At 33.0% G+C, this 20644-nt stretch overlaps 1 protein-coding gene across 3 annotated transcripts in view; it reads right to left on the minus strand.

Moving 5' to 3' along the window:
- TAOK1 (TAO kinase 1) overlaps positions 1–20644 on the minus strand; it is a 113327-nt gene that overhangs the window by 11021 nt on the left and 81662 nt on the right. For all 3 annotated transcript variants that reach the window (XR_004311777.1, XM_032457544.1, XM_032457545.1), the window contains 6 exons: positions 16930–17166; positions 15109–15237; positions 11230–11433; positions 9142–9381; positions 5013–5225; positions 3884–4066 (listed from right to left, as the gene is read on the minus strand). Coding sequence is in view for 2 of the 3 variants with exons in the window: in XM_032457544.1 (XP_032313435.1) it covers positions 3884–4066; positions 5013–5225; positions 9142–9381; positions 11230–11433; positions 15109–15237; positions 16930–17166 (1206 nt within the window). In the remaining variant the exon portion in view is untranslated. The remainder of the gene's footprint in view (positions 1–3883; positions 4067–5012; positions 5226–9141; positions 9382–11229; positions 11434–15108; positions 15238–16929; positions 17167–20644) is intronic.

The following is a 20644-nucleotide window of genomic DNA, read 5'->3' on the forward strand; positions in this document are numbered from 1 at the left end:
AAATGGTAAAATAAGAAGTGTCTGAAGAATTACAAGTCAACCAGATAGAGACTCTAGTAAGAGTCTGAAAATTATTGAAAGTTCTAAATACTAAATAAAGTGTTATAAAGGTTGAGAGAGGGCCATTCATTAGAAGGTTGAAGGAGAACTTAGATTAAACATGAATGCTTCTTGTGAGGGAAAGACATCAAAATGTTAAATGTGGTGATTCGAAGCAGAGAAATTAAGGACATTTCAATTTATACTTATGTTTCTCTGTATGTGCCAGGTTTTTAAAAAAAAAAGGGTTGCGTATTTGTAAAATAATTTTTCTACTAATATCTATATATAAAAGACCTGATTCTTTTGAATTAAACTTATGTATCTCTAAGGATTCAAAGAACTTCAAAATTTTAAAATATTTTATATGTAAGAATTTTAAAAATCCATTTACTTAAAGCACTTATTTTAATTTGAGGGATCTAATGATAGGAAAGCACTTAGCATGTAACTGATCTGAATTCCTTGTATACAATCTGAAGGAAACTCATGATAAAAATATTAAGCACATTAATGCTTATCAACCTTTTATCCAGTAAACACTGCTTTAATTTTGTTTGCTGATTAGTTCTGTCATTTAAGAAATGCAGAATATTTTACAATTAAATAAAAATAAAACCTAAGAGTTATGACAGATTACACTAACCCCCGTTTCTTTTAAAATATATTATTTATTACCACAAATTAGAAAGGTGGTTTCACTGGGTGGATAAAACTTCCCATAATTAAGACTTTTGAGAAGTTCTTTCAAACTATCTTTAAAATCAAATGCGGTATTTTCGTGTGACTATTTTCAGATCCACAAAGAAAAAGGCTGTAAGATGTTCCAATCATTAATTCTAATGTTGTTCATACTAAGTGAAATATTGAGAGAAAATTAATTGAAATGATAAAACTAAAATGAAAACATTTACATTTTTGGAAATACTACCACTTTCCATGTGTGTATAAAATTCAGATGGATTCTAACATTTACAGTTGTCATTTTGCTGAAATTTTAATGTAAATGAAATATGAGAAAAGTTGTAATAAGAACTCATGTGAGTCAAGTGAGGCTTACTTTACTTTGTTGGTGTCTCAACCTAAAGGAGCAAATCTTGGTTTATTTGGGCACTTAAAGCAACCTTCAAAGAAAATTATTATTCATCTTGAAACAACTAACATTCATTCTGGCTCCATCTCTATTTATTTTCAGATGACTGTTATTTGTACAACCAATAAGCACAAAGTGTAGAAAATACAGCTGTAACGATTTTTCAGTTTCTGCAGAGAGGGTACATGGCCTTGGTAGCTGCCGACTGACCCCAAACTACTTTAAAATCATGCACTTCATTTGAAATGTAAATTTTAGCCCTGAAAAATCAAGTAGCAACTCAAAGCACTAGAGATTTGTCACCCTACTGTACCTCTACTATTTGTAATACTAAATAATCTTACGCAATTCCCCATCAAAGTAATATAAACCACAATAAAAAACAGAAAAATGAACCAATCTATTATATTAATATAGCCACTACTAGCATTGCTTCAATTCACTTCATTTTTTGTATATATGTATTTTTATTGAAGTATAGCCAGTTTACAGTGTTGTGTCAATTCACTTGAAGTGTAATTTGTCTTTTTTTATTTTATTCAACACATCATAAGCATTTTTCAATACTAATATTGTCTTTGTAGCCATCATTTAAATGGCTGAATAAGGTGTTATTAAGTGGCTTGGCCATAATTAATAATTACTTAACTATATCTCTATTTTAGATGGTTATGTATTTTAAACCACCATAAAACATGCTATAATTACCATATTTACACATTTTGTTTTTCCTATATTTGGATTTCTTTCCTTGGAATAAACTCTTCAAGTCTTATTAAATACTTAACATTTCCAAAGCTCAATATATACTTCCAAATTGCTTCCCAAAATGCATTAATAATGTATGAGAGTGCCACTCCACCTTCACCAATGTGTATCAGTTGTATGCTCACATTTTACTAGGCTTTGTAGAACATGTAGGCTTTGGTTCACGTATTGAAACAAGACTGTACCTAAGATACTAATTAGCACCGTCTAACTGAACCACTAGATGGAGCTAAAAATATAAATACATAGTCATATCTCAGTATCGTTGGGAAAACGGTTCCAGGACCCTTCCTCGGACACCAAAATCTGAGGATGCTCAAGTCTCTTACATAAATTAGCATAGTATTTGTAAATAAGCCACATATGAGCCTCCCATACTTTAAATCATCTCTAAACTACTTATTATACCCTATTCAATATAAATACTATGTAAATAGTTTCTGGGGGATGTGGCAAATTGCAGTTTTGCTTTTTGGAACTTCCTGAAATTTTTTTTTCCCAAATATTTTCAATCAGAGGTTAGCTGAATCCATGGATGCAGAACCCACAGGTATGGGGGAGCCCACTGCAATAGTACCAATATTTCTTCTACAACACTATTCCCGAAATACTATAGCGAGTTTTCATTTTAGTGATAGTTTTTTGAAGCATAAAAGACAGAACTTTAGATTGAACTTTAATAAGCTGGAATCAGATTTATGAAATCTGTTCATGGAACAAACTAGATTTTTCTCAAAATTTATATGTGTTTCTATCTTTCCCATCTTGAATGAGAAACATAATTGAGATAATTTTTAGAGGCAAGAACCTCTCAAAGAAGCCAGTAATGGGAGCTGTGCCAGAGAAAGAGTAACACCTTATTTTGGTGGGTTTTTTAAGAATATAGTTTTTAATTTAATAAGGCATTTTATTTTTATCACAAGAACTGCAGGAAATAGAAGAAAATCTATGGGACAATGGTCCAGAAACCATGACAACTTTTAATAAGTTAGGCAAGTATTAACTTACAAAGGACCAAAGGACCTAAGATTATACCAGCTATTGGGGACTTACAGCTCAGGAATTCCAGAACATAGCTCTGAATCCTGGATACAATTTATTAAAATATTTTTATTTTTATTTTTAAGGAGGGGAGGTAATTAAGTTACTATTATTTATTTATTTTAATGGAGGTACTGGGGATTGGACCCAGGACCTCATGTATGCTTGCATGCATTCCACCACTGACCTATACCCTCCCCTAATCTGAATCCTGAATACAACTGATATACTACTACTTCTCATGATAAACACCTTTTCTCTCTTTATCTTTCAAAATCTAAAAATCTTCTGCCCATCAGCCTTTCCCTAAAACACACACACACACACCCGTATAATGACTTAAAGGAAGGAAATGAATTTGGGGATTCTGGTTCTATTCTCTAATATATCTGACAAAGAATTTTTAAAAAAAGATACATCTAAAAGTAACATTTGCAACCTGACTTCACTTATGTAGAACTGGTTTTTACCTTCTGTCCCCTAGTAGTCTTCCATCAATCTATACAGTTCCAGGAACAGGATATATGAGTAAAGTATATACTCCAGATCCTGTGCCCTCGCCTCTCTCAGCCAGTTACTGAAGTTCTTCTTCACTATCTGAGTTTTTCTCCAATCTCTTTAGGTAGAACTAGGTACACAAAACGTGAAGAACCATGGAGCCAAGAGCTATTCTCTCCCAATTCAACTGTCTTCACATAACTCCGTATCATTCCTCTAGCACTTACTACTTAATTATATTCACCTGATGTCTAGAATTCATCAATTATAAGGCTCATTACTGAATCAATAATTTTAAAGAAAAGCATTACCAAAACTAGAATTAAGGAAATATGGTATTGTGAAAATAATTAATGCTACCTCTGTCAATATGAAAATGTACATATAAAACGGTTCTTATAAAAGTAAATACTAGCGCAATTACCTTTCCTCTATAACTTTTACCTTTTGCTCTAAGAGTGCCCTGCGGAGGGAGACCCTCTGTTCAAGCTCGCGAAGCTCTCGATCATGTTGTGCCTCAGCTTGCATCTTGATTTTGCTCTGATACGCATTTAACAGCTCCAGTTCCTGCTGTAGCTGCATCTTCAAAACCTGGCACTCTGCTTCTTGTGCTTCATCCAAACGCAGCTGAAAGAGAGGAAAATAAAAAGATATATTCTACTGTAAGCTATCTATTCATGACCTACAGAAAGGAGATATGAGAGAAGACAGACTCCTTTTTTGAAGAGTACACAATTGTTCACATTTGTATCTTAGAGTAAGCATATTTGAAAAAGGAAGGCACAGTAACCAATGATGGTATTACGAAGGTAAAGCTATCATAAGCTATTTGGAGGATGCCTGAACAATCATATTTTTCTCAAGAAAAATCTAGAATCTGATTAGGTGGTGAAACTTTGAATCTCTTCTCCACAATGGATATAACTTAACAAGGACCAGCAAACTACAGCCTCCAAGCCAAATCTGAGTGGCTGTTTTAATTAATTAATTAATTAAATTAATTAATTAATTAATTAATTAAATAGTCCACTAGTTAAGAATGGTTTTTACATTTAAAATAACACATAAGCACTTTAGATAAGTAACCACATAATATCCTCAATTTTGCATCCTGGCCCCCAACACCTAAAATATTTACTATCTGAGAATTTAAGAAAAAGTTTGCAAAACTATACAGAAAATATTTTGTATTTGCACTCCCTAAAATGTGACTGTTTGGATTACCAATACAGTACTACTTTTTGCCCACTGCTTAATAAAGCTGCTGCTCTAATCCTCATATATGCTATATATGCTTTATATATGCAATATGGGATACGTGCTAAACACCTGAGAGGCACTGGCAGAGCGCTTATTTAGAACCTTATGTCTAAATGTATCAGTGAGAATTCTATATACATCATGACTGCTTCCAAGCAATGCTGAGAACATGAAAAGTACAGACCACCACCACTTATCTCCCAAGCTGTAGGAGAGCTGTATTTCCAACTAGTATTTTAACTACTGGGATTTCATTCAGGTGGTGGAAGGAAAGGGACACTAAATTTGTTTTGCTTAAATAAAACAAACTCACAGCTTGTGTGGAGAGCATTTCATTAATGCTGTGGTCATACTGTTCAGCCAAGATGGCTAATTTCCGGGTCTGCTCCTCCTTGAGCCGCTTCAGAACAGCTTTGTGCTCACTCTTTGGTGTAGTCTCCAGGAGGTGATTTCTTAATGCTTTGTACTGTCTGGTTTGGATTTTGCAGGTGTCCTGAAACTGCTTTTTTATTTGTAGTTCTTTAGACTGGGAAGGGAAAAAAAACAGATGCATATAATTTTTAATGTGGTATTTGGTATACTTTATGCTTCTATGAAAATAAGGCTAGTAGGACAAAGGGAGGAAAAATAAAAAGGTCAGATCATAAGGTTGAAGGTACAGTACTTTTGTACTTGGTTATTAGGTCAAACTATTGGATTCTATGTATTTTTATTTCATAAACACTAATTTAACACATTAAAATATCAAGAACTTCATTTTTCATAGGAATTCAAGTAATACTCATTATTTTGCTAGTAAATTTAGTTATGAGTAAATATTAAAGTTAGCTTTGATCACTCTGCACATTGATGACAGAATATTAAATTTCTTCTCATGCATTAAGTATAGTAGATATAAAAGTAGTTTATTGGCCAGACAATATTTTATTAGATCTCTGAGAGAAAAAATAAGCATATTTACTGTTCCTTATCTGAGACATCTTGCTCCAATTTCTTTCAATGATAATCTCAACTCCAACTACATAGTCTATGATAGACCCTACAAAAGTAGGGTATTAGTAGTTGACTATATATTGTTATTATAATTATCTTTTCTTTAAGGGAATAAAACATGTAAAGACATATTTATTAAGGTTTTACTCTTTAACACCACAAGCAAAAATCTGTAAGTCAGTCAAGTCAACCGATCCTTCAAAGGTCAAACAAAAGTTACGGGGCAAAGGAAGGGACAACCATTATTGGTGTGATGATAACAGATGCGAACTAATAAAAATTTCTGAGATAAAACAATTTTAAGTTCAGAGACAAAAGAGGTTTGGATTTAGTTTTTGGTTAATCACAGGTTAGTTATTCTATGAATTCAGGCTTTAACAAAATTTGATGAGATATATTTCTATAAGGTATACTGGTCAAGCCTATAAGTGAGAATTTACTCATGTACTATACTAAGGCTACAGTTGAAAATTTTTTACCTTAATATAAAATGACAAGATATTGATTGGTTGATTTAGTGTGCAACAAATGCATAGATGACCAAAGTAACACACTTGTCAAGGAAGTAGTTGTTCGTCCTCCTGCCACCCCGCCAATACTACATCAAATATACCCTTTCCATATTTTACACCAACCAAGGCACTGGTTATCATCATATATCTTTATCCTATGAAGGGTCAAGAAACGTCTAGCCAGAAACAGAAACTCTTAGTTTAGTTATGCTTAGTGGCACTACTCTTAAATACTGTCCTTGGTTAACAAAATTCTTTCAAGTTAGCCAGGAATGGGACAATAACATTTAGACATTCTCTTATTCCTCTGTATAACAGCCTCCATTCTTTTAGAAGTTTTTATTTTTAAAATATTGTGCCAAGAAAACTGTAATCATTCCATAACACTAGTGCCAAGAAAACTGTAATCATTCCATAACACTAGCCTAATGAAAAAAAAAAAACCTCTTTGAAAATAACTTTTTCAACAAGAATACTTGTACCAAGAATAAACTATCCTTCAATGCCTGACTCACATTAGAGCAAGGTGAATGTTAAGTTACAGTTGTTTCTACTCACTTAACACTGACAAAACATCATTTGGATGGCAGATGAGGGAAGAGCAGAGTAGGCAATATCCAACCCATTCCCTTAGACACGGTACCCCAATCCCCCCAAATCCTAGTCAACTTACATAAATGCTAAAACTGAAGTCCCCATACTCCCCGTTAAAGTCTTAGAGAAAGTTGTAAGAAGCAATTATTATTTAGGTAAATAAAAATGAGATAACTTGGTGTTAAAATCAAATCAGTTTTGTTCTACTTGAGTAAGCAGAAAGAAACATGTAACTAAGAGGAACATGGTGATTTTCTTCCCTACTAGAACAGTGGGGAGGATACCACTCAGTGGTATAGAGAGCATGCTTAGCATGCATGAGGTCCTGGCATCAATTCCCAGTACCTCCATTAAAAATAATAAACAAACAAACCTAATTACCTTCCCCAAAAAGGAAAAAAAAAAGCCTTTAAAAAAAAAATTACAGAATTCTCTCCTTCATGGAAAATCCTGAGCTCCTTTGTCATCAGAAGGAGGCATTCTATTCCAAGTCTGACTATAACTCTGAAACATTATTACTTCTCTACACTTTTTGTATACTATGTATGAAAATCACACTAGTGTTTACAAGCTTTCAAACTGAAAGGGCAACAGAAAACAGAAAGTAATGGTTAAACATCAAACAACTCTATGCCAAGCCCTACAGAAATGCAATCATATCAGTTTTACAGTACGACTACAGAAAACTAACAAGCTTTCAGTTTGTTTTACTTCTGGGTACTGCTGACTTTAAGACCATAATTAATTTCACAGACATGTTAATTAAAAAATCTTTTGGTGGGAAACTGTCTACTCTGTAGCCAAAAGAGTATATACCTCTCCACTACAAAAACAAAATAAATTGGAAAAACCATTATGAATTACAATTTTCTAAAGGTTATGTGACTAAAAAGGTTATGTGAGTGGTTAACATAAGCTACTCTGTAAATGTTAATCACCTGTTCTGAAAACAGGAAAGTGAAATTTTACTTAGGTTTACAAGGAAGGGGTAAAACAACTTTGCTTCTATACTTTGTTCAGGACAGCTTATTTGAATGGAGTCAAGCAGGAATTGAAAATACCAACGGGTGTGGTATACCTTCTAGATTTTGACACAGATTATTCCTGTGAATGAATTTCACTTCTCTCCAGGGCAGTTATTCAGGCAAGACCAAGAGCTGTTTTATAGTTTAATTATTAAATACTTTAAAAAAGAGAGTAGGGTTTTAAAAGGAAGTACTGTGGGACCTGGGCCTTACTGGATATAAATAAAAGTTTAAAATGTGCAGATACGTACTGATTAATTTAGGTACTAATATGGACGACAGCCTATACAGTAAGCAGTTTTTATTTTGTTCATGAAGATTCATAGGATTATGCTCTTTCAAATATTTATTACAAGTTATAAAACTGGATATTTCTTGGAATTGTTAACTCTGGTTAAATTTGGTGGCAGAGGCTGGATGAGGTGGCCAGAGGGACATGGGGAGGGGGGAAACCTTTAACTTTATAGTACACTTTGGTGTCTTTTGATTTCATGTGAATGAATTCCTCTATACAAAGCAAATACAAAAGTTCCTTGGTATTATGTATCATCAACACTTGTCTCTCCTTATTTATTTAGGGGCAGGCATATAACAACTTGCTCCATTTTGACGTGTTAATTAAAAAATATATGCCCCAACTATCCATGTCACGGTCTCACTTAACACTACCAAACACATAGAGAAAATAAGCAGAATGAGAGTAACACTGTGATGATTCCACCATTCCTCTTAAGATGAGTAGAAAGAGGGGAGGGAGAGGGGGTTAAAAGGCATTTTTCATTCCACTGGCTTCTGTACTGATTAGGAACTTACCATCTTTTTTGGATACAAATCACATTGAGAGCAAATAAGATTCCAAAATTGTATTACTTGGAACACTAGAGAGAAGCCAATAGGTTAGCATGTTAACACATAGACTGTAATATTATCAGCGGACATTTGGGTACATTAAAATAAGAATTCTGATTCTTATTTATGGCACTTCCCATAGTTAAAATTTTTGGGGGTGTGGGGAATCGCTCAGTGGTAGAGTGTGTGCTTAGCATGCAAGAGGTCATGGGTTCAATCCCTAGTATCTCCATTAAAAAAAAAAATTCGAAAAATGAAAAAAAAAATTTGGGAGGGTCATCTACTGAGAAATACAAGAGCAAAAAGTGAGTAGCTACAGAAACGCCACATTAAAACTAATCAAACATGCTTAAAATGAAAAGAAAAAAGTTGATTCAAATTCTTTATGATGGACATTTGTCTTAGACTTTTGCTGCTGGATGCCTTTCATCTCTTTTCCCATGTGTCAAGAAGCTTATGCTAAAGTTACCTTCAGACTCTTAGGTTGTTGTCGAACCTCCATGACATGCTTTCGCCTTAATTCTCGTTCTCTTCGCTTATTATATTCCAGCTGGTTAGTAAGCTCAGTTTGATGCTGCAATCTGATCAACTCACAGCGCATCTTCTGAATTGTGTTGAGGTGGCGGAACTCCAGTTCTTGCATGGATTCATGCTGTCGCAGCAGCATGGCATGCTCTAAGTCCTTTTGAGTCTGCCTCTTATTTAATTCCTAATCCGTAACACAAAAGACAAAGGTATAATTCATTGCTGTACAATGCCAGGGAAAAAAAGTCCTAAGAAACAGACTAGCCAGCAAATAGATGTAATCCTCTAATTCAATAATGACTGCATAGTAAATTTTATGATCTTTACTGTAGTAAATGAGCAATTAGCACAAATTTCCTTATTCTATTCATTTTCTATTCATTTATACTATTTTATGCAATAAGACATATCAAATCTATCTTAAGAGGCTTAATGTCCTTCTTTCTTTCCTTCCTTTACTGCTTCCTAATTTTGTATCTGAAGAGGACTCCTAAGCCATCCTTTGAATTTCTTCAGAGTATCCTATTCAACTCTAATTACATGCAGTATACCAGTATGGTGTAGTGGATAAGAACATGAAACTCTAGAGCTAGACTGCCTGTGTTCTAAATCCTGGCTCTGCTACTTACGAGCACTAAGTCCTTCAGTTAGTTACTTAAACTGAAACTGTGTTTCAGTTTCATTACTTTTTAAATGGAGATAATAACATAGCTATTTCATATATTTAATGTGAGGATGAAATTAGTTCATAAATGTAAAGTTCTCAGAATAATACCTAGCACATGATGCTCAATAAATGTTATAATTCTTTTTTTTCAGATTAAAAAGAACAAGTGTACAACACACACACACACACACACACACACACAATGTGCAAGTCAGACCTGCTCCCTCTGCCTCTGCAAACCCCTTCTCCAGAGGCCAACAGTTTGGTGCAAATGCTTCCTAACCCTCCCCATGCTTATCATGAAACATCTATTATACAAAACTGTATAGTTTTGAAACTGAGTAACAATACACATTCTAGACATGTAAAGTGTTTTACTTATCTAAGAACATAATGGACATAGATCTAGATCAGATCAGTATACACAGATCTTTTTTTTGGTAAGTTTCATAATAAATATCTGCTTTGAAATACCAGTTTTCCCTTTTTTTTGCTTTATAAGCAAATTTTCATTAAATGTCTATGCATGATACATCATATAATCATGTTATTATTTCTTTACGATAAGAGTTCTAGAAGTGGTTTTGATGGGTAAAGAGCATATGTGCTCCAAAAGGGCAGTATCAATTTAAACTCTTATCAACATTGCACATTTCCTCATGCCACTATTTCAATGTTACCAATCTTTTAAAATGTTCTTACCTAATTGACGAAACTGTTTTAATTTGAATTTCTTTAATTAGTAGTGAATTTGAACAACTATGCTATATCTGAAGCTTATATTTTAAGCCACTTTTGGAACAAATTCATCTGTGTTCACAGGTGTACCTAATAATGAGAATATTGTTTTCACTGGAGAGTTTCTACATTTGCCCAATTAATGATTATAAAAATGTGTTAAATGGTAACACACACTTCATGGCACCCATTTCAGATCAAAAGACATAAATTATCCAATTAACTTTATCATATTTAAAAATTAACACTTCTCTCATTTACAGATTTAATATTTATTTAATAAATATTCATTAAATAACTACTACGGGCCAGATACTAGGGATATAAAAACCTGAGCAAAACCCATGACTTCATAAAATGTACATTCTAGTCAGGGGGAGAGCCATCCTCCCAAAAAGTGTGTGCATGTAAGAGAAAGTGCAAAGAACATTTAAGTAAGGAGGATTTCATGATCAGGAAAGGCATTTCTGAGGAGGTGACATCTGAGGAGAGACATGAAGGCAGAAAGCAAGTCATGTAGATAATCTGGGGAAGCAGGATGCACGCTGAGGGAAGTACAAGTGCAAAGGCCCTGAGGCTGGGATGTGACTGACATATTTACAGAAAAGATTCTCATCTCAAACATACCTCCCTAACAAGGTCCTGCTCTAAGTTATGGCGCCCAAGTAACATTCTTCTCTTGAAGCGGCGGCATTCCAGCTCTAGGTATTGTCTCTGACGCCGAAGAAGATTAGCCTCCTCTTCTGCTTGGAAATGTTGTATATTCTCCTTCTGCTTTGAAAGCCACTCCTGTTTTTCCTTTTTTGGAGTGCTCTGGTTTTCATTCAGCTCCTGGCAACATATAAAACAACTCATTTCAAAATACATACAAAAAATTAACTATATGAATGTACCAACCTTTATCTGGTACATTTAGATAAAAGTACTTAATCTGCGTCCTTTCTAATGCTCAAGATAGGGCAATGACCTTAAGGAGGTAGGTAATATCTTCCTTTTCTTGAGTTACCCGTGAAATAGGACAGGAAAAGAGAAATACACACTAGAAAACATGCATGCCTTTTAGCTTTACACAGACACATTTATGATTTATAGCTTTAAAAGCACACAATATTGTTCAATCCCCAGTACTTTCATTAAAAACTAAATACATCTAATTATACCCCCACACACAAAAAAATAATTAAATAAAAAAACTTTTTAAATTAATGTACATTTAGGCTATGAAAGTGTAGAGTAACAGAATCAATTACAATGCCATTGCCACCCTAAGTGCAAAATAAAACAATTCATATAGCTGAAGTCCCTCCTTGTCACTATCTTCCTGTCATTTTTATCATTTCCATGCATGTTTTTATACTTTTACCACATACTTATCTAAAAACATAGTATAGGTTTGTCTGCTATTAACTTTCAATGATACATGCTCTTCCACATCTTGTTTTTTGTTCTACATTGTTGTTTTGAGATTTATCCATGTTGAAATACGTATGTATATTCAGTTAATTCATTTTGCTGCATGTCATTAATTCCAACATGCATAATTTTCCCCACATTTTGACATCTTTGAAATTGTGATGCATCTTAAAGTCAGTGTCTTACCCTTATAATAAGTATTTTTAATTTTTTGTTATATAAATATATGATTATTGAATAAGCCAAAGTTACTGTGTGTGAAAAATTGTATGAAAAAGCCACACTACTTTATCAATTCCTTTTCTGACAATTAGGTTATTTCTAAATTTTGTCACTACATACGGTGAAGCAGTAAGCATTATTTTACCTGTTTCATTGTACTTATGTGTTAGAGTTTCTCTAGGCAGTATATGTACGTGGGAGAAGGCTTGCTAGATTATAGACTACATCCCTTTTCAGCCTTGCTTTCTAAAGTGATAGTACATCTTACCCTATGTAGTCTGTAAGAGTCCATTTCCCTACTCCTCTTCAACATTGGGTATTGTCCTATTTTTTGTCAGCCTGATAGGTTTAAAATGGTATTTTACTGGAGTTATAATTAGTATTTCCTTATTACTAGTGAAGTTGAGAATATTAAAAAAAATCTTTTGGCTTGTATTTCCTTACCTGTGAATTGCTTGCTTATACTTTCTACCTATTTTTCTACTGTGTTCTGCCAAACACAATATGACTTTTCTGATCTTTTATCAGTTACATATATTGCCAATATCTTCTGTGGCTTATCTTTATTTCTGGTATCATTTGATAAATAAAAAAATTTTATATTTTAATAAAGTCATATTTTTCAACTGGAAAAAAAAAGCACACAATCTTGGTAAATGAAGTGTAATACATCTTTCTTTAAATCCTTCCCAAGAAGGGACAGAAGGCACTTCTCTCAGGTAAAGATAATATATGTGAATTAAACTATGGGCTAAAATTCAGCTATGTGTCACTTCTTGGTTTTTGACATTCTAAATATTAAGTTTCTGGCAAAATTATGAATGGACTCAATATAAAAAAACTGGAAATTAAATGAAAAATCAACAAAATCTTGGGAGAATAGAGATATCCTTTATGAATGCATTTAATGTTTTGCATAAATAACTACTGAATAAATCAAAACCAGTGCTTCTCTACAGCATTTAAAATATTATCTTACAAAGGGTGGGGGTATAGCTCAGGTGGTAGAGAGCATGCTGAGCATATAAGGGGTACCTGGTTCGATCCCCAGTACCTCCATTAAAAAAAAAGAAATGAAAATGAAAATACTACTTTACAAATGAAAATGCATTTATATTGAGCAAGATGACAACATACTGACGATGCACTCAATGAGGCAAACTCTAGGATGATAATTAATACTAATATATTTTCCACCTAAAAAGCATCAACACTGCACAGGATAAAAACTAGCTATCTTTTCTAGGTATAAGATAATTTTTCAGAGTCTACTAACCTTACAGTCCTTCCCCTGTTTTTCAAGAAAGAGATCAATTCTTCATAACTTTAGTTCATAAGATATTCAAACACATCAAAAAAAAAAAAAAACCTCACATAAGTTAATAGTTTTTAATTTAAGGCTACATACACACACACACACACAATGGGAAGAGATGGATAACACAGGTACATACATAAAGAGTCATCTGGGTATTTTTTGCAAAATCTTTTGCCAAGGACCTTTTCCACCAAGCCTCTAGTATGTCCCTTCCTCTATGCTAAAAATTATTATTTTAAATGAACATGCACACATAAACACATACAAATCTGGCTTCTAAAGGAAAATGAGTTTATTAGTTGGACTACATGTTCTATGCCTCAACAATTATCTAAAGCAACATATCTATAAAATTAAAATCTCACTTCACTGGGAAAAGATCTGTAAACTGAATTTTATTGAATATTTATTTACTGTGAGGAATTCTATTTAAAATCTCTTCAAACCCAAACCCAAAGTGCCAGTGTAGAGTTTGGCTTTTGTATTAGTCATGGGAATGTACTGCAGGTTACATCCTTTAGAGTTAGAAAAATCTTGTCAATGAACCTCAGTTAGCAGAGTAAATATAGCAAGTTTTTGTGCCAACAAAATGTCCATAGTCAGACTTACATATCTGATTATAAGGCAAATTCCTACACAGACAAAAACATTACTATCAAAGAGATTACTATTATTTTATTAAAATCAATTAATTTAACTGTGCACTAATAATTAATTACATAGACTAAAAATTTCAATTAGTCTATAAAAGGGGGGTCTACATTAAGACATCATTTTTCTGTCCTGACTACTATTGCAGTTTACCTTTCAGAAACTGCCTTGGAACAAACAATACTTTCTTCAAAGTTGGACATTTGCTTTTAAAAGAAGTTCAACTCACAGTGAAAAATATGAAAATGAATATATGTTTATTTACGTATAATTGAAGAATTCTGCTGTATACCAGAAATTGACACAACATTGTAAACTGACTATATAACTCAATTTAATAAAATAAAAAAAAAAAATAAAAGAAGTTCAAGAAAGCAGCACATAGAGGGGAAATAAATATGAAATAATGTAGTCATAAAAAATGATCAGCATGTTCTCCTATTAAAGAACACATGATAAGCAAATACGCCTCTTATTTTTACTATATGTGAAAACTAGAATAAGAACAAATTATTGTAATCTTCTGAGCCTAAAGTAAAAAGGTATGACCTACTTTTAAAAGACAGAAATGTGTCGCTTCTTTTCACAGCTCAAATATTTTATTTCTAGTGAGTCAGTTATTTAATAAGTACATAGGAAAGCTATTATAAATAAAATAATTTGTATTTTTAAGAGATGATTCTTTTTAGATCCTATTCACGAGGATCTTGGTCTGCAGAAGAGTAACTGATTATAATTAATGTCTTTATTCAAACTGATACGTGTTTAGTGGCCACAAACAACGAAAGAAAAATTTATCCTAATGGTTCTTTCAATTGATAAACATCAATGTATATTTGATTTATTCTAATGTTTATATGAGTTGATCAACCTCAATAGATAAATTTTTTCAAAATATGCACCTCCTTAAGCTGTTCTTTTCGAAGTTTATATTCTCTTTTCTGGGACTCCAAAAAGCTGTTCAGTTCTTTCTTCTGTTGGGCCTGAATATGTTGCTGAAATTTTTTCTCCTCATTGGCCATCACTTTAGCCTATAGGAAATTTAAAAAGTGGATCAAATTAGTTAAGTAGATAGATTCAAAGCAGCAACTTAATATACACCACTAAGGATATTTTCCCCCCTAAGAACAAAATCAACATAAGCATTACCAAAAGAAGAATACCCAGCAAATTATTAGTAAGTATCAGTCAGCATCCTTATTATTTGAATTTCAGAGAACCAGTAAATGGAACTCATCATTAAAATGCTGGTCTTTTACAGAGTCAAATGTTTTCAGTTTTTTTCCCACTTAACAACAACATGTCCTCCCCCAATAAAATAAAATAAGAACAAATTTATCCACAAATGTAATTAAATCATGACCTTCTATCTCTATTGACTCATATATTAAATAATGTAATACATTCATCCTCAAACTAAACCATGACCTTTAATTTATGTATTAAATAATATGAAAATGTTAAACAGTATCATATTATTTTATTTGATTATGTATGCAATACATATTCATTGTAGATCATTTAGGAAATATAGACAAACACAAAGGAAATATTTACATGATTTTAGCACCCAGAGATAACCAATATAAACATTTTGGTGCATATCCTTCCTCATTTTTTTCCATGCATACACACATTTTAAATAAATCTGTAATCATATTGTACATCCTGTTTCTTAAATTGCTCTTCTAAATATGTTAGTATCTACGTCTTTCCAAATTATTACACATACTTCGCAGAACCCCATAAGATTCTAAATATCTATACATTCTTTCACCAAATTGTTTCAAAATCAAATATTTATCTACTCCATAAATTATTTTGCCGAATTGTCCACTATTATGAGAAAATAGTTCTTCTTTTCGGGAGGGGAAGAGTAAACAAGGTAGCTATGATAAATAATGCCTCAACTTGGACTAGTCAGACATATTTCTAGAAATTATGTAAATTTACTGAGAACCTTATATTTTACTTAACAAAGGGGACTATCAAAATTTAACTCACAGACATCAAAAACATAAGAAGAAAAGGTTTCACATAACAAGAATCCTAAAAAAAAAGTGCCTTTATCATACAGTAGAATATTTATTTGTTAATAAATAAATGGGCTAAATACTAATCTGGGGGAAGGTATAGCTCAAGTGGTAGAGCGCATGCTTAGCATGCATGAGGTTCTGGGTTCTAATCCCCAGTACCTCCTCTAAAAATAAGTCTAATTATCTTCCCCCCAGAAAAATTAAAAAAATAAAACATTAAAAAAAAACTAATCCGAATCTCTCTTAATTTATAATCACTAACATTTTCCGTATGTATTACAGTAATCTTCAGTTATTCTCTGATATTAAAATGCTGCTATAAATTTAAGAAAGGTTTCCAAAAAATACACAGCAAAGAGAATCATGAGTGATTTTTTGAGATGTAAATCACCTACTGATAGGTGATTTATCAAACTCCTCAGATAACCAGGGCACCTAGAGTCTAGAATGATTGCATGACTTACCCACTGTGACACTATAAAACTATCAAATGTCAGGAAATAATCTGTCTATTGATTCCCAGACTCAGTACTTGGTATTATACATGTTGTGTAAATGCTTCTCCCTTTCCCCAGCTGATCTGCTTAGTTCTGGGGAACAGATATCCTAACATCAAAATGTCATCTTGGTTAATTCTGAGATGGTTACAAACTAGAATAAATAAATTAATAATACTCAGTCAGCTACCTCTTTTTCCATTGCAGCCTGATGTTTCTTGACAAGTTTCTCCATTTCTGCAGCAAAATTGTTACGCTGTGTTTCAAGATCTTTGTCTAATCTGAGGCGATGTTCGTCCATCTCAGCCTTTAGTTTATTTTCCAGAGTCATCAGCTGCTTTTGATGTTGCCGCCTCATTCTCTTATAGCCAGACATCTGTTCTCTAAGCTCAGAGTCCTGCTCATGTTCTTGCATTTGTCTCGTAACCTAGGCACACAAACAATGGAGAGAAAAGAATAAAATAAAGCAAAACATTTTTCTTTCAAAAGCATTTTAGACCATTCTACTATTAACGAAGTAGGAATCAATGTAAGATATTCCAGTGAGCAGTTTCCAATTAAATTTCCAACAGGTCTTTTTTTTTTTTTTTTTTAAAGAAACAGGCAAGCTGGTTCTAAAATTTATACAGGAACGTAAAGGACCTAGAATAGCTAAAACAATCTCAAGGAGAAAAAAAAGTTGGAAAAAGCACATTTCAAAACAGTGTGGTATTTGCGGAAGGATAAGCTGAATAGATCAAAGGAACAGAATAAAATCTAGAAATAGACCCACACATACCTAGTCAATTGATTTTCCACCAAAAAGTCAAGTTAACTCAAAGAGGAAAGAAATGTGTTAGCATCAAATTCTGTTTAAACAATTGGTTCTCTGTATATAAAGGCAAAAAACAAAACCCTTGACCCCTGTATCACCCTATGTACAAAAATCAGTTTTAAAAGAATCTTTTGATATCAACATAAACCCCAGAATTATAGAGCAGAAAAAAATACAGAATGTCTTCATGACTCTAGGGTAGGCAAAAATTTCTTGGGGAGGACACAAAAATCACTGACTATTTTATATATTTTATATATATATGATTTTTTAATTGAGGTGAAATTTATATAATATAGAACTAATCATTTCAAAGTTAACAACTCAGTAGTATTTAGCATAAACACAATGTTAGACAACCATCTATGTAGTTACAAAACATTTTTATCACTTCAGAAGAAAACCCTGTACCTGTTAAGCAGTTGCTCCCCATTCTGGAAACACCAATCTGTTTTTTGTCTCCATGGATTTACTTACTCTGGATATTCCATATGAATAGTCATATAATATATCACCTTTTGTCTCTGGCTTCTTTCATTTAGCATGTTTCTAAAGTGTTGTACAGCATGTATCAGTACTTAATCCCTTTTTATAGCTAAATAATATTCCATTGTTTGCATATACCAAATTTGTTTATCCATTCATCCACTGGTGAACATCTGTGTTGTTTCCACCTTGTAAATAGTGATGCTGTGAACATGTGTGTACATGTACTTGTTTGAGTACCTGTTTTCAATTTTTTTGGATATATACCTAGGGGCAGAATTGCTGGGTCATGTAGAGATTCTATGTTTAACTTTTTGAGGCATCATTAACTGTTTTTCACAGCAGCTGAACCATTTTTACATTCCTATAAGCAATATACAGAAGTTTTAATTCCTCTGCACTCTCCAACACTTGCTATTGTGTATGTGTGTGTGTGTGTGTGTGTGTGTGTACGTAGCCATCCTAGTGGGTGTGAGGCGGCACCTCACTGTGGTTTTGATTTGCATTTCCCTAATGACTAGTGATGTTGAGCACTTTTCATGTGCTTGTTAGCCACTTGCATATCTTCTTTGCAGAAATGTCTATTCAAGTCCTTTACCTGTGTTTAATTTGAGTTAAATAGGAATTTAAAACTAAAAATTTTTAACCTCTTATCAAGACAACAATAAGAAAAAGACCAGGTAAATTATAGATGAAGAAAAAAATACTTGCAAGATATATATAAGATACAATACTTGTATCCAGACTATATAAAAGCACTCCTACAAATCAATATTAAAAATATGAATATCTGAATAAGAAACAAGGCAAAAGATTTGAAGAGACACTTCATTAAAAAAGTGACAATAAGCACATGAAAAGGTCCTTATTATGGTGACATCTTTAGTCATGGTGAAATTCCCCCCCCAAAAACCCCAAACAGAAAACCCCACCCACTATGACATTCCACTTGACACCCACTAGCTAGAATGGCTAACAAAAACAGGCTGACTACACCAAATGTTGGAGAGGATATGGTCCAAATGGAACTGCTATACACTGCAGATGGGCATGTGAAATGGTACGGCAATTTTGGAAAAAAGTTTGACAGCTTCCTAGTAAGTTAAACAGATACATACCCCAGGACCCTGCAATTCTACTTTTAAGTATTTATTAACCCAAAAGAAATTAAAACAGAGGGGAGGGTATAGTAGAGGGCATGTCTAGCATGCATGAGATCCTAGGTTCAATCCTTAGTACCGCCATTTAATAAACAAACAAATAAACAAACCTAACACCCCTCCAACCCACCTCCCAAACATACAAAAGAAATTAAAACATAATGTTCATATAAAGACTTGTATAAGAACTTTTATAGCAACCTTACGTGTAATAGCCCCAAATGGGAATCAAACCAAGTGTTCATCAATAGAAGAATGGATTAAAAAATCGTGGTATATTCACACAATGGAAAACTATTCACAGTAATAAAAAAGAATGAACTTTGATGAACACTATAGAGATGGATCTCAAAAATATTAAGCTAATCAAAATAAGCCAGACACAAAAGAGTACATTTTGTGTGATTCCATTTATATGAAACCCCAAAACAGTTAAAACTATCAACAGTGAAGAAACAAAGTGGTGATCATCAAAGTATAGAACTGACTAAAGAGGGGTATGAGGGAACTTTCTGGGATGATAAGACATTTTAATCTTGCTTTTTTAAGATAATGGTTAACATAGTGTTGTGTATCACTGTAAAAATACTTCAAATTGAATACCTAAGATTTATGCATTTTTATCATATGAAAGAAACCCAAGGCAGAATTTAGATTGTTACAGTATACGATAATTATATTATAGCTATGCTTATCTTTGTACACAAATCTACCTACTCTGTTTTATTTGAACTAAACGGAATTACTAGGTTTAAAGATACGAATCTTAAGTTTCTAAACCTATTACCTTGAGTATCCTTAATTAATATGAGGGGGCCAAATGAGACAGAAGACTTGCTTGGGAAACATTTAACACATGCCAAATCTCAGAGATGTTTTCCCATGAGCTGGCCCCTATCCAGGTATTTATTAAAATAGTCATGAAAAAATTAAGCAATCTTTGCCACTTGCTCTGTTCACAGAGTTATTACATGTTGCAGAATAGTAGGAATGACTTGACTTACGGTGGGGGGGTTGTGTTTTAGGGCCACATGCCATTCAGATTCATGGGCCACAGCATGGGATTTATAAAATCTGCTTATGTAGTTGATAACTCATATAATCCCCATATACCTTTTTCTTTCTTTCATATTTTCTAACAGCCTACTTATCCTTTGATATCTTAATGTAATTTCTTTTTATCCCTAGTATCCTTTATTATGTTTTGATCCTATATATCGGACTGATCAGGGTTATAAGTACTCCACTATAACAACATCCTTATAGTGGGCAAAGAATCCATTTTTATTATTTGGGAAATCAGAAGAACTACATTTTGAGTGTATCAAACAGGATTACTTCCTATTTCCCAAACATTCCCCCTCATTTTGGTTATCCTGTCAATTCTTAGGAAGAAATAACATTTTTCCTTCTCTCCTGTGCTTAAAACCAACTAATTATTAAAG

Source organism: Camelus ferus, chromosome 16 (assembly GCF_009834535.1).
Source record: "Camelus ferus isolate YT-003-E chromosome 16, BCGSAC_Cfer_1.0, whole genome shotgun sequence".
Taxonomy (NCBI): domain Eukaryota; kingdom Metazoa; phylum Chordata; class Mammalia; order Artiodactyla; family Camelidae; genus Camelus; species Camelus ferus.